This window comes from Gopherus flavomarginatus, chromosome 10, assembly GCF_025201925.1.
Source record: "Gopherus flavomarginatus isolate rGopFla2 chromosome 10, rGopFla2.mat.asm, whole genome shotgun sequence".
In the NCBI taxonomy this organism is placed as follows: domain Eukaryota; kingdom Metazoa; phylum Chordata; order Testudines; family Testudinidae; genus Gopherus; species Gopherus flavomarginatus.
In genome coordinates this window covers 68,021,938-68,035,670 of record NC_066626.1, presented here as the reverse complement: position 1 = coordinate 68,035,670, position 13,733 = coordinate 68,021,938, and the positions used below count along the sequence as shown (strand labels likewise).

Below are 13,733 nucleotides of genomic sequence, written 5' to 3'. Positions count from 1 at the left end.
CCACCCACAGAGGCAAATGGACTCCTCGCTCTTATTAAAATCAAGCTCAGGGAAGATACTGTCTTTAAAATAAAGGTCTGCTTATAATAGAATTCCCCCATCCATCTGCTCAGAATAATCCACTGGTAAAGTGTTATGTTGACCCATGGGAAAGGTCTTACACTGTGTTCTGAAGCCCAAACTCTGCCAGAATTTTAAAGGGAGCAGATTTCAGAGAACATCCATTGTTAACAACGTGCCACTGACAAGAGCAAAGCAGCACCTTGTGCCTATATCTCCAGAGGCTATGGCTACACTGGCACTTTATAGCGCTGCAACTTTCTCACTCAAGGGTGTGAAAAAACACTCTCCTGAGCGCAGCAAGTTACAGCGCTGTAAAGCGCCAGTGTAAACAGTGCCTCAGCTAGTCCCCTCGGGGAGGTGGAGTACCTGCAGCGCTGGGCAAGCTCTCTCCCAGTGCTGGTGTCGCAACCACACTCGCGCTTCAAAGCGCTGCTGCGGGAGTGCTCCCGCGGCAGCACTTTGAAGTTTTGAGTGTAGCCACAGCCTTAGGATATAGGGGAACAGCTGCATTCCAGACCGCGTGGAGCTTTACAGATCTAAACCTGCACCTTGACCCGCACTCAGAAGCAAACAGGAAGCTAGGGCAAAAAATGGCATACTCTCATTACGGCTTACAGCAGACAAGGCAAACTACTCCATGCTGCAAAATCTGGGATCTCCAGGTTCCTTTCCAGAATTGCCCACAAAGGGCATGGCAGTAATCTAGCCTCAAGGTTACCATCATATGGATTTCAGTGGATTGCCAAACTCTGTTTTCCTAATCCTGAAAACTGAGCATAATCTTCTGACTCAAGAATTCAGCACAGCAGGGCTCAAACTGGCTAATATTTAGTCCTGCCTCAGTACAGGGGACTGGACTAGACGACCTATCAAGGTCCTTTCCAGTTCTGCATTTCTACGATTCTATGATTCACCCTACAACTTCTGTAAAATGTACACCAATCTTTTGGAGAGGAAACAGATAGATGGGAAAGGGGGCAGGACTAGATCCAAAATTTTAAATCTTCCGTATTTTTCTACTAATGAAGGATTTTAATTTCCTCACTACCACCCCCCCTTCACACACACACACACGAAACATACAGACAGTTGGCACCTTCTGACATTACCTGAGGCTGTGCCACAGCAAGGTGGTACCCACCAAGCTGAAGAGAAGATGCTTGTGATCACATCTGGTGGAAAGAGTGTGACATTTCTCTGAATCTGTAGCAAGTTTAACACTAATGCAAGAAACACGCCAATAAAGAACAGCACTAATCCACGTATCACCAAGTTTATGCCATGACTAGTTACAGACGAAATGTATGGACCACACTTTTTTGATATGGTTGGTGCTGCATCGCTTTCTGCCATGACGCACTAGGTGATATCCACCAGTGTGACTGGGGAGGATCCACTTGAAGTCAGTATTTTAACTCTTCCAATTTAGGACGTACTCCAAACCCTGTGAAAACAACAGACAAGGCTGAAAAAGAGAAGACATTTTTACAAAAATGTATTTTAATCTGTTAAAAAAATATTTAAAAATAAGTCAAGCTTTTCTGAATTTGCAGAAAATACAATTTACCTTCTGAAGAAGGCAAACCTCAACAGAACTAGCTCTTTGTGCAACAATGCTACTGCAGTTCTGTCCGCAATCATGCATTAAGCTGATGTATATGCTGCTAAAAATAAAGTTTTAGCAACAGCTTTACATATTTTGGAGGGAGGAGAAAAACAAACCCGAGAATGAGTTTGTGATGACTCTGATGTGGAAGAAGACAACGAAATGGTACAAGGGTGTAGGTGGCTCAGAGGAGAATGAGGCATCTAGCTTCAAGGCAGCTGTGGAGTTACACACTTCTTTGATCTTCCAAAGAAGCCATTAAAATGATCACAGTGTAGAGTAGGAAAATGAAATTTGAGAAAAAATTTGCAGGGTGGAGCCAACAAGCTTTGTAATAATTGAGAAGGTGAGTCTTTGGAAGCTAGAAGGACAAACAATCCCATTACACAGAAATTCTCATGAAGGCAACACAGATTTCAATAGAATTTTAACAGTGTGTTAAGAAAAATGATTCTCAGCTACAAAACAAACAGTGCAAAGAGGTAAAGAAACTCCACCTTCCTATCAGCATCAGAGCACTCCAGACATATATGCCCAGCTCTGTACACACTAGATATGAATGGCAGAATTTCCTTCTCAACCATCTTTTTTAAAACCATCAATCAAAACTATTGTTTTACGTGGATTCAACATCACATTCATGTAGGACATGGACAGCTTAGCCACTTGGAACTTTAAAGAAAACAAACATTGTTTTTAAATTTGAAACTGCCAACTGGTGGCAGCTTTCTGTAACTCTTACTCACGGCCACATGGATAGAGACAGAAGAAGACGACCCCAGTCCATTCCTAGTGCACACCATACAGTCTTCAATACTGTCTTATGATCCACAGCTAGGCAGAAATCCATACTTTTTGAGAGGGTTACCAAAGAGGCCGCATAAAAAAGTGTTGCCCTATCCATATGGAACTTAATTCTTGTGGATTTGGGCATCAGTTCACTCATGTGGACAGTTGTAACGACTCCAATAGGACTACGCTTGTGAGTAGTTAAGTGTGCGACCCAGGTTTGTGAACTTGAAATGCTGCCATTATTGTGGATACAGAGGGCCTACTTTTCTGTCCTCCTGCAACTTGTGTAGTCATTTACACCAGTGCTAAATTTACAACGCTACCAGATCTGATGCAGCTCTGGCATGATGGCGCAGATAACTAAAAATGTAATGGAAATTTGTCATCTAGAATGGAGCAACGACATCTTAAGCGACTAAGACTTTTTAAAAAAAATATGAATGTGGCAGCTTATCTCACTGCTGCTACAGCAATGTCATGTACTCTTGCCCCTAAAGAAGGGGAAAGAGGAGAGCTGGGCAAGGTTAATAAGCATCATATAAAATGAGATGACAGCAAAAGCAGCAGCTAAACATTATCACATCTGCTTAGTGAGATAAGCCATGGACCTCTCGCACTGAAGTTCCAAGTAAGAATATGTCATTGTTTAAAGAAGTAAAATAAAAAGCATGGGAAACAGTGTGGCCTTTTATATAGAACTCTGGACTGGGCCTCTGGAGACCTGGCTTCTATTCTTGTCTCTGCCATTAGCAGGTGAGGTGATTTTGGGCAAGTCACTTCACCTACCTGTGCCTCGGTTTCCTTGTCTGTACAATGGGGATAATGATATTTTTTAAGTGCTTTGAGACCTACTGCTGAAAAATGTTATATACAGCTTGGTATTAGTATTATTATTAGTTACTAGAGAAAACATATTGGCAGTAGTATGGATGGAGTTTAATGATGTCAGCATACACAATATTAAAAGAATTCACCAGACAATGATTTATGAAACAACTGGCAACATTCATCAACCAATCACAGGCCTTGCCTATGGCAGGAAATAACTTGTTTTATAGCAACAGTGCAGCTGCAGTGCTGCTATTAACTGGGCAAACTCTGCTGTGGCCCAAACATTTTTACCAGTGTCACCTTGACCGCTCAGAGCAAGGAAAGAAGTTCCCTAGTGCAGAGGCAGTTATAGAGAGTATGAACACGTTTACAGCAGCGAGTGCTTTGCCTTGAATTAGCAGCATGGTGTATTGGTTAGGAGCAGGCAACGAGGACACAGGACTCCTAGGTTCTAATCCTGGTTCTGCCATTGATTTGCTGTGTGATTTTAAGGAAAATGAACTTACCTCTGTTCCTCAGTTTCCCACCTATAAATAAGGGACAACAACTGACCAATCTTTAGAAAGCACCAAGATCCTATGTTTTTCCAATGCATTACTAATGTGCCTCCTGCATTAAATGTGGAGATTAAGATTTCTGAGGGAAGTTACAGCTGTGTGTGTGGGAACGGTATGCGCCTATATATACACATTAATCGAAATCAGTTACATTTTATCCAAAGCGTCCATCCAGGTCTGAATAATGTCACCACAGTTTACAATTTGACCCTACAACACTGCTGTGCCATCACCTCTTGAAAAGTTGTAACAACGCAGGAAAGCTACAGAGCTGGCACTTTTACAAGACAGGCTCGACTCCACTTTACCCCTTCTGTGGCACATCACTTCAACCCAAACTTTTTAATAAGGGGAAACTGTGCCACGTGAAGGCTTTGGGAGTCATGTACAATAATGAAATTATCACCTGAGATTTTTTTTCCAGTCACTGCAATGTCTCTAATAGGAAAAGCTCCAAAGTTTACCAGTTGAGCTAATCAATAAGGCTCATTTGTGTGAATCCCACAAATAAACTATTCTTATGTAGTATATAGATGTTATGCAAAACATGGTGGAGTGGAAAAGAAAGTTTCTTAAACTAAAAATCTAGCACCAGGTGATGAGAACTGGGAAATGAAAAGCTACCATTATCACACCAAGGGAGTTTTCTAATGTAGACAAGGATTAAGTTTCCCTCATGACATTAAAATCCAGGAACTTCACCTCAAAGCCAAATCAAAGTTCCCCCAAAACAATAGCTTCTCAGGCTGAGGTGGTTAAGGCATGTCAGTTTCCTGGCCAACAGTACATAAGGGAGTGATGTGGCCAGCATCACATCAGACTGACTTTTACTGCTTAACCCAATGGATCAGGTACCCAGTTTGCAACTGAGTGAACTGGAAGTGGCCTTTCAGTGTGAGATCAAGTTAGACTTGAACCCAAGACAACCTTCAGGATTGCAGTCAAGCACCTTAACCACTCAGGTACCGCACCAATAATTATGCAGCTTTCCCTGTCCTGCCATGCCCCTTACTGATTCCTGGCCTTGCAAGTCCCGTTCATTTGGAAAGAGAATCTGTGAATCATTTTGGATTAATTTGACGGCTTTTTTTTTTTTAAGACAATGTTGTGCTTATGATAACTACCAGCCTGACAGCCCTGGAAAGCAAAAGCGTAGAACAGAACAGGTTCAGGACAGACAATAGCAGCGCAAGTTTCTCCACTACAGCCTGCCACTGTGGCTCTGGCACATGTTCAGAGATAAGAGAGTAACTAGATGGCAAGGGGAATTCAGACCTTCATTAGCCTGCCAACTAGAGCATCTGCTGCGGATGGTGGATTTTTCAGAGATGCCTGTTCTCCAGGATCACATACGCCCAGGGCCAGATTAACGCAGGGACTTCAGTGACTGCAGGCCAAGGCCCCGGGCTAAGGGGGGCCCTGGTGCAGCAGGGCTCAGGCAGGTTGCCTGCATGCCATGGCCTCACATTGCTCCCAGAAACAGCCAGCTGCTGGAATGTCCTTGCGGCCCCACGTTGTGGGGGGGGGGGGGGAGAGATGGATCTGCGTGTTGCTCAGGCCCCCAGCACCATCACTGCGGGGTGGCGCGGGCATCACACAGAGGCATGCTGTCCCCCTCTCCCCTGGGACATGCAGAGACATGACAGCAGCCGTCCGCTTCTAGAAGCAGCATAGGGCCACGGCATGCAGCCTGCCTTAGCACTGCTGTGCCGACCGGCTGGGAGCCGCCTGTGGTAAGTTGCCTGCTGGCGGTAGCTTGCACCTCACACCTCTTGCCCCAAGTCAGAATCCTCTCCTGCACCCAAATTCCCTGCCAGACACTGCACCCCCGCCTGTACTCCAACCCCCTGCCCCAGGTCAGAATCCTTGCCAGCACCAAAGTCCCTCCCAGAGCTCACTCCCCTCACCCTCTCCTGCACTCCAGGCCCCTGCCCCAGCCTGGAGCCCCCTCCTGCACCCAAATTCCCTCCCAGAAAGAAATTAATATAACAGCCCTTCTAAGGTAAGAAGTAGACTATTTTGAATTAATTTAACTATATTCTACATGTTTTAAGACTGAAATGTAACCACAGAACGGCTTTATGTTTATTAAAAGGCGAGTTTAGTATAGCATTAATAACCTCGATGCCATAACTGTGATCATTTTGTTTTAAATTAGGAAAAAGACTTGCATACAGGGGCCCCACAAAATCTAATAGCCCCGGGCACACAGGAGAGTTAATCCGGCCCTGCATACGCCAACAGTCGGGTGGCAACAACTCTCAGTGACTGGGTCTGAGCCCGATGTGAAGCAGCACATTGTTATTAATCATTTAGGGCCAAATTCTGCCCTTGGACAGACGTATAAAATTCCTGCTGCAGTCAACAAGGGGCTTGTGCGCCCAGAGAGCAGCATCTGACCCTTACCCAGGGCCGGATGTGGACGTGGCACCTTCTGACACATAATACAGGGCTGACTCCCGCCTGGGGGAGTTCACTACATAGGATCCCAAAGAGGGAACCCCGGAGCCACCCCACTGAACACGGCATTTGAAGTCACTCCCTCCAGGGGAAGGTTTTAGCAGCGAGACATCCCCAGCCTAGTCAGGGGTGCAGCTGCTCTGTCCGATCCCAGCTGCGTCCCCCAGAAGGCACAATCCGTATCTCCCCCACCCCGACCTACCGCCCCGCCACTCCCACTGCAAGCCAGTGCCCAGCCCCAGCGCAAGTGTCTCCACTGCCCCCTTACTTACTCTGCCTCCGCCATCTTCTCCCTCCCCTGCCTCAGTCTCCGCCTTGCGCAGGCTCCACGGCGCTCAGCTGAGCCGGGGCGAACAGCTGACTCGGGGCACGAGGGATTCCGCGGGGCCAGGCGGCTGCAGACGAGCTCAGGGCAGTCGGGCTTCCGCGGGGCCAGTCGGGGTGCTTGCAAAGCACGGACCGAAGCGGAGGTTCCCCTTTGCTCCTGTAGTAATGAAGCAGGAAGGCGAGCAGCCTTCGTTTCCAGAGGTGCTGGGAAAAGGGGAGTAGGGACCTGCCAGAAACGAGAGAGAGAGAGACGTCAAGAGAGAGATTCCCGGAAAAAGTGCAAGAAGAACGTAGTATAGTCCGTAATATACAGAGAGGTAGGAAATGCACCCATCAAGCAACCGCTAAAATAAAGAGATAGTGAGGAAGGAGGTAAAAGTGCAAAAAGAAACAGTAATTCAAAGAAATAACCAGTGCTAAGAAATGGGAGGGATGCAAGCTAAAAAAGTCACAGTGGTGAAAAAACGGGAGTGAGATGATGCTAAAACAAGGGAAGGAGCAGGAATTGTTCAAAGAAAAAGAAATTCAACCTCAAAAAAGTCTTTTTAAAAGACTGAAAAAACGAGAGAGAGAAAGAATGAGAAACTGCAATACGAAATAGTCTGTAACAATTAAAAAAATACTGTAGCTCCGATCTTGCAAACAGCTATGCAAATACTTAACTGTACTCCCATTGATTTATTTTAAACCTAGCCCTAGTGACTTCGGTGCAACTAGTTTTAAAAGAATTCAATGTTTTACGCTTGAAAAAGAAACTTCAGTTGCAGTCTCTGAATTCTTTTTTCTCCATTATATTTTATAAAATTATTCTTTGCATGTCGCCTTCAACTGCATTTTTTTTAGATTTTTTTTCTGTGAACTCATTAGCTCATCAACTTCAATGGGATTACTCCGGAGTAACATTAAGGATGTGTGTAAAGCCTAGGATTGGGGCCTATGAAATGAAAAAAATGGGGGCTGGGAAGAAATAGTAAAAAAATATAAAAAGGAGAATCCATGCAATAACACTTAAAATGCAGAAAGAATGTGTAAATGGGAAGTGTATTAAAAATGCATTTTTAGAAGTTATTTTTTATATTTTGTATTTTTGCAATTTAGCAGTGTATAGCAAATGAATAAAAGCGCAATTAATATATAAAGTAAAATTTAATGAATGCAACTGCAGTTCTTTTTAAAATGCAAAACACTGGCCTTTGTTATAAATCCAGTTCATGACTAAAACAGGAAGCACAAAATTGAGTCACTGTGTAAAATCCTTTTGCTTTCAACTTTGTTATTTTGGCACAGTATAGTTGTGCTTAATAAATATCACTAACAGGGATAAAGATTTAATCATTTGAGATGAATTTCAAAGAGGATTTAAAAATTGTTGGCCTGAATTAGGGCCCTTTCTGATACGAAGATTTGCGAACATACTTAACGTTGTTTAACAGTGTTGGTTTGCTGACTAAGGCAAAAGGAACAGAGATTACTAATCCAGGAATCCCATTTTTATCACTAATTTGTGGCACCTGTAGACTTCCTTGGGGAGAAGCTACAATGTGAGGCACACAACTTCTGGTAAACTAACTTGATTAACGACGAGCAGGAAGAACAATAAATAAGAACATCCTGAGGCTTGTTGTTTTTATTTTTTCTATATGAGAGAAATACCATTGGGAAAGAATACTATTACTCATTCCATTATGGTGTTAGTCAATGAACTTCCTTTTTATTCTTATTCAACATGTCTTAAATACAATATAATAGATTTAGAATACTTACAGATCAGGTTGACTATTGTATTTCAAGAACTTTGCTATATCCATGTTACAGAATCACTTATATGATGATTGGAATGGGAGTTGTTGTTGCAAATAAGAATGCAAACCCCAATACGATTGCAAGAAGACTCATTGGTTAACATGGAATTATTTTATATTATGTATTACAGTAGTACCCAAAGGCCCTGGTCACAACCAGGGCCTCATTGTTCTGGACTATGTACAAATATATAATAGGAGACAGTCCTTGCCACAAAGCACTTACAATCTAATTTAAGGCAAGACACAAGAGATTGTGACAGATATATTAAGGAATGGGGGAAGGAAGAAGCTGTTAACTGCGATAGAAGTAGGTGATTACAAAAGTGCACTAGTTATGCAGTTACCTACTTTCAAGTCATTCAATGTGTTTTTGTTATATACAACAGAGATGAACAAAAAATACCAATCTCAGTTACTCCTACAGCCAAATGCTTAGTCAGTGTGTTTTATGTGATGATATTTGACTTCCAGTTTTTGGATCCCGCAAGGTAAAAAAAAAGTTTTTTTTAATCAGATAAAATGACCTTTTTGGACATAAGATAAATTTCTTAGGACAGCTGCCTCCTCAAGACAAAGCATTGCTGGTTTTACTATGCTTATGGCTCAGGAGCCTTATTCAAAGACAAGGCCCTGTCAGCCCACTGGGGACAACCTTACAGTAAAAACTTTATACAAATAAAATGAGTGCATTCGAGAAAGGAATAGGTTGACTGTATGAAGACTACAATTGATTGATGGATCTTTTCCTTCCTTGTCATATATATGGCCTAGTAATATTTTATCTATAAATAAATTAAGGTTACTTATAGTCTGGGCCACCAAGTGTTTAGTGCAATGCTCAGTGATTTGAGCATTGGCCTGCTAAACCCAGGGTTGTGAGTTCAATCCCTGAGGGGGCCATTTAGGGAACTGGGGTAAAAATCTGTCTGGGGATTGGGCCTGCTTTGAGCAGGAGGTTGGACTAGATGACTTTCTGAGGTCCTTTCCAACCTTAATCTTCTATGATTCTACAAGGAACTAATTTGTAAAGAAAAATTAAACTGATCACATTAGAAATATTGACTGTATGACTGGAGGGTGGGGGGAATTAAAGTCTAATATGTGACAAAATAAAAATAAATCAGTGCAGCTCCAACAACTTCAGTGGGCTATGCCAGTTTGTGCCAGCTGAAGATCTACCCACCTTTCACTGTAGCTGTCATAGACAGGAAGAACAAAAAAAGGTAGGGGAAAAAAGGATAGGAAGTTGTGTTTGAATTTGAGATTGCAAAAGTAAGCAAATCAGAAAAGAGGTAGACCTAAAGGCCAAAATGTAGACGCTAGGGATTTCGTGCTTACTTTGACATTCACAGGAATCACAATGAAACCACACAGAAAAGGCATCTTTTTTGGATAGCACTAAAAGGTTCTTTCTTTACATAGACCACAGAACAAACAAGATCCAGAATATCCTGGACTTAGTCCTCTGAAATGAATATTTCCCTTAGCGTGATGAACAAGATAACAAAAAGTTGTTTAACATAAAGGAGCGCCCAAGTTAATCACATAACTAAAAAAACAAACAACTAGAATCGCTTTTTTCCCTGCGCATTTGTCTCAGTGTGCCTGCTACTTTAAAAAATAAACTGGTATTTTGTCCTAGTTTTTATGAATTCCTGCAAATTCTGGCCACCTACCTCCGAAGACCCCCTGCTCAGTGAAACCACAAACTTAACCTCCAGGGAACCCTACTAACAAAAACCCGAGCCCTGGCTACAAGGAGCCCTACCCACAGAAACCCACAGCCTAGCTTCAAATACACTAACCATCAGAACCATAACCCTGCCTCCCGTTACCCAATTTGGAATGCTAACGCTAGTCCGAGGAGCCCTAGCCTTAGGAACACTAATCATAGCTCCAAGTACCCTACCCATTGCAACTCTATCCCTGACTCCAAGTACCCTACCCATTGCAACTCTACCCCTGACTCCAAGTATCCTACCCATGGGAACCCTAACCTTAGGGCAGGGAGCCCTACCGATAGGAACCCTAACCCTAGTTCCAAGTACCCTACTCATTTACAGGAACCATAACCCTAGCTCCAAATACCCTTTCCAAGGAACCATAGGCCGGGGAGCTATACCCATAGGAACCATAACACTAGCTTCAAGTACCCTCTCCATAGGAGCCCTAACTCTAGAGCAGGGACCCTACCCATAGGAACCCTAACCCTAGGGCAGGAGCTAAGTTCCCTGTAAGCTGTGCGGCCACACGACAGGCTATCAAGGGCCACGCAAACGGGGAGAGGAACCCCCTCCTCCAGCCCAGTCCTTCCCAGGCCCGTCAGAGCTACCGGGGCAAGGAGACACTCTCCCAAGCCCAGACCAGCCCAGCCCTGCCCCGCCGGAACTGCCGGGAAGAGGAGACGCTCCCCTGGCCCAGCCTGGAGCTACTGGGGAGAGCAACCCCTCCCCCAGCTTAGCCCAGGCCCGCTGGAACTGCCACGGCCTGGGAGAGGCACTTCTCACCTGGCTCTGAGCTGCTGCAGCAAGAGAGGGCTGAAGGGAGTTGTCTCACAGTCCCAGAGCAGCCTGCACCCCAAACCCATCATCCATGGCCCCACCCCAGAGCCCGCACCCCCCACAATCCATCCCATAGGCATGCTTACCACAGGGAACCTTAGCTGTAGGGCGGGGATCCCTCCCCAAAGCAACACTAATCCTAGCTCCAAATATCCTATTTATAGGATCCCTAACCCTAACTCCAAGTACCCTAGCCATAGGAACTCTAATCCTAAAGTGTGGAGCCCTACCCATACCACTCTAACTCCAGTGAGGTTAGCAGTTGTTCACCTTAGCAAGTGATATTGACAGCAGGCTGGCTACCAGAACATGTGCCTTGAAAGCAGTATAAATGAAGAAGAGGAGGACAATGAATTGATGGATGAGAAAGAAGCAGACAGGAAGAGACTCAATAATCTACATTGGTCTGTAGTTCACAATGTGGCCATGTGTGACATAAATGGCCAAGTTGCTCCTGGATCTCTGTGCATGTGTGTGTGTGTGTGTGTATTGGGTAGGAAGAGAACACTCCTTTGCTTCTGCTCAGCGCAGTGCTGTTGGGGAGAACAGGAATTGCTTCCTGCTAATGCTCCCATGTGTTAACTGAATGGGGAGCATAATGAATCTAGGGCTATATTACTGCCTCCTTTCTACACCAGTTAGTGTGTGGGGGCGGGAGGAGTGCACAGTGCACCAAGGGCAAGAGTGCAGAGATGCCAGACAGCAGAATGTACTGTTCTGAGACACAATTCTCCCTAGGGTCTCCCTCTCCATTGCAGCTCTGATGTATTCCCTCCAGCCTGCCTCTGGCTGTCAAATCCAGAATCAAGTTCAAAGGGTTTGGTAATCAAACTCTTGGTGGGACAGAAACAGCTCCTGAGGTACCAGATGGAGAATTCGGGAGGTTGAGCCTGAATAGCAAAGAAAGACATTGGGAAAGAAATTAAATGAGCTGAATTTAAACAAGATTGTAGCAAACAACTTAATCAAAATTCAGAGGCAGCCATTTAAGAGTCAGAGGAACTGCTGAGGGAGAAGCTTACAAAAATCCAAAGGCAAAGCAAATTTAGATAAACAGACATCAGGTGTGATACATATGTGCGGTTGTCATCAGGGCCCACACTGGGGATTGGAGCATGGTCAAATAGGAGTAAGAGTGTAGGTTGCTATAGCTTGGGACTGTGATAGGCTCAGATCCCCTATGGATCAGGCAAAGAGGGGAAACACTCCCTGTGACTAGTGGAGACTATACTCAGAAGAAAACCCCTCCTACTGTTGCCTGTATTTTTCAGAGGGCTACAGATATCCAGACAGAGGCCTCTGTAAATTGCTTCTTCTCAGGTATGAGGCCAAATTTGCTTTCAGAGTCCTGCAAGGAGCCTCTCACGTAGATTATGTTGGAGTCTGACTAAGAGTGAGTAGTCAGCAGTGTCTGCCTCTTCTTTATTGCAAAATCCAGACAACTACATCAGGTACAACTGTGCATCTGAGACATCATCTATAACAGTAAAAAAGGTCTTTATTTTATAAACAGTATATAGCAAATATATCTGTACAAAATACCTTACAAATCTCCTGGAAAGCCTTCTTGAAAGTTCTCCATCCATACAGAAGACCTCTGGAAAATCTTCAGACATGTGGAAAAGTAAGCACATTTTCCACAGATTTCCTTTATTCTGGCAGCTAAGGCTGCTGTCTTGTCTCTTCTTCAAAAAAGGAGGCAGACTAGCCATTCTGGTTAGCGTGCAGCTGGGACACATGCAGAAATCAGAACTGCTGTTGTGTTTTGCAACATATGGGATGCTTGTTATGCACAAAGGGGCAGCACACTATGAATGTTTCCAATATCTTGGCAAGAGTACAACCTGCTATAGATAAGTTGTATAAAATTGGCTTTTCAACAAGGTTGGCATTTCAGAGACTGAAGCATAACAGAGCAGTAGCGATGTTAAACTATCAGCTCACATCTGTTCTTACATGTGAAGAGGGTTATTATACTTATCTCACATTATGGATGGAATATAAAATTCTAGGGACGATATCACTGGCAGTTTTTGTTTGTTTTATTTGTTTATTTTACTGCTTGCAGAAGGTGCTGGATCACCAGCTCCAGAGACTAAAGCCCTTTATTTATCTACTGAACAGGTGCAGCATGGACAGTCACAGCACAAGTTTCCCCACACCAGCCTGCCAACATGTCTCAGCAGTGATCTAGTCTCCATACACATTCAGTCCCTGGCATCCCTGCTGAGGCTGCTACCTAGGGAGTGGTGTTGTGCCAACGACGCTGGTGGTTTCTGTGATATGGAGACCTGCCCACTAGGAAGATGACCAACACAACCACATTACATCATGCACCAAACAGCCACAGACAGCCATCGTATTGTAGGATTTAGGTTTTAAATAATGCCATTGACATTATAGGTTTGATCACTCCCAAATTAGACCAGATTCAGAAGACCTAGACGTGAAGGGCTTCCTACTGCATTATTAATTCCATTGGACATCTAGAGTCTAACAGGAGTTAAATGAAACTGAAATACAGGAAAATGAATGCAGGAACGTAGAACTTCAGCAGCATACTTTTTTTTTTTTTTTTTTTTTAAAGAAAAGGAAGGTTTGTGTGAATTTAAATGTGCGAAAACAATGAAGAGAAAGGTCACAGAAAGGAAATGGAAAATGTATAGACATAAAGTAATGCATTTCCCAAGCATTGTGTGTGTGTCATTTGGCAATAAATACAATAGAAATC

The 13,733-nt window shown here is 43.9% G+C and overlaps 1 protein-coding gene across 3 annotated transcripts in view; it reads right to left on the bottom strand.

Moving 5' to 3' along the window:
• The window catches only part of INSIG2 (insulin induced gene 2), a 44,216-nt gene extending 37,526 nt beyond the window's left edge, over positions 1-6,690 (bottom strand). For 2 of the 3 annotated variants that reach the window (XM_050916041.1, XM_050916039.1), the window contains exons 1-2: positions 6,582-6,682; positions 1,173-1,507 (exon numbers count right to left, since the gene is read on the bottom strand). In XM_050916041.1, the coding sequence (XP_050771998.1) occupies positions 1,173-1,416 (244 nt within the window). In that variant the 5' untranslated portion in view covers positions 1,417-1,507; positions 6,582-6,682. Of the gene's footprint in view, positions 1-1,172; positions 1,529-6,581 lie in introns of all 3 variants that reach the window. The other variant, XM_050916040.1, reaches the window with a different exon arrangement.
• Between the last annotated feature and the right edge of the window lie 7,043 nt (positions 6,691-13,733).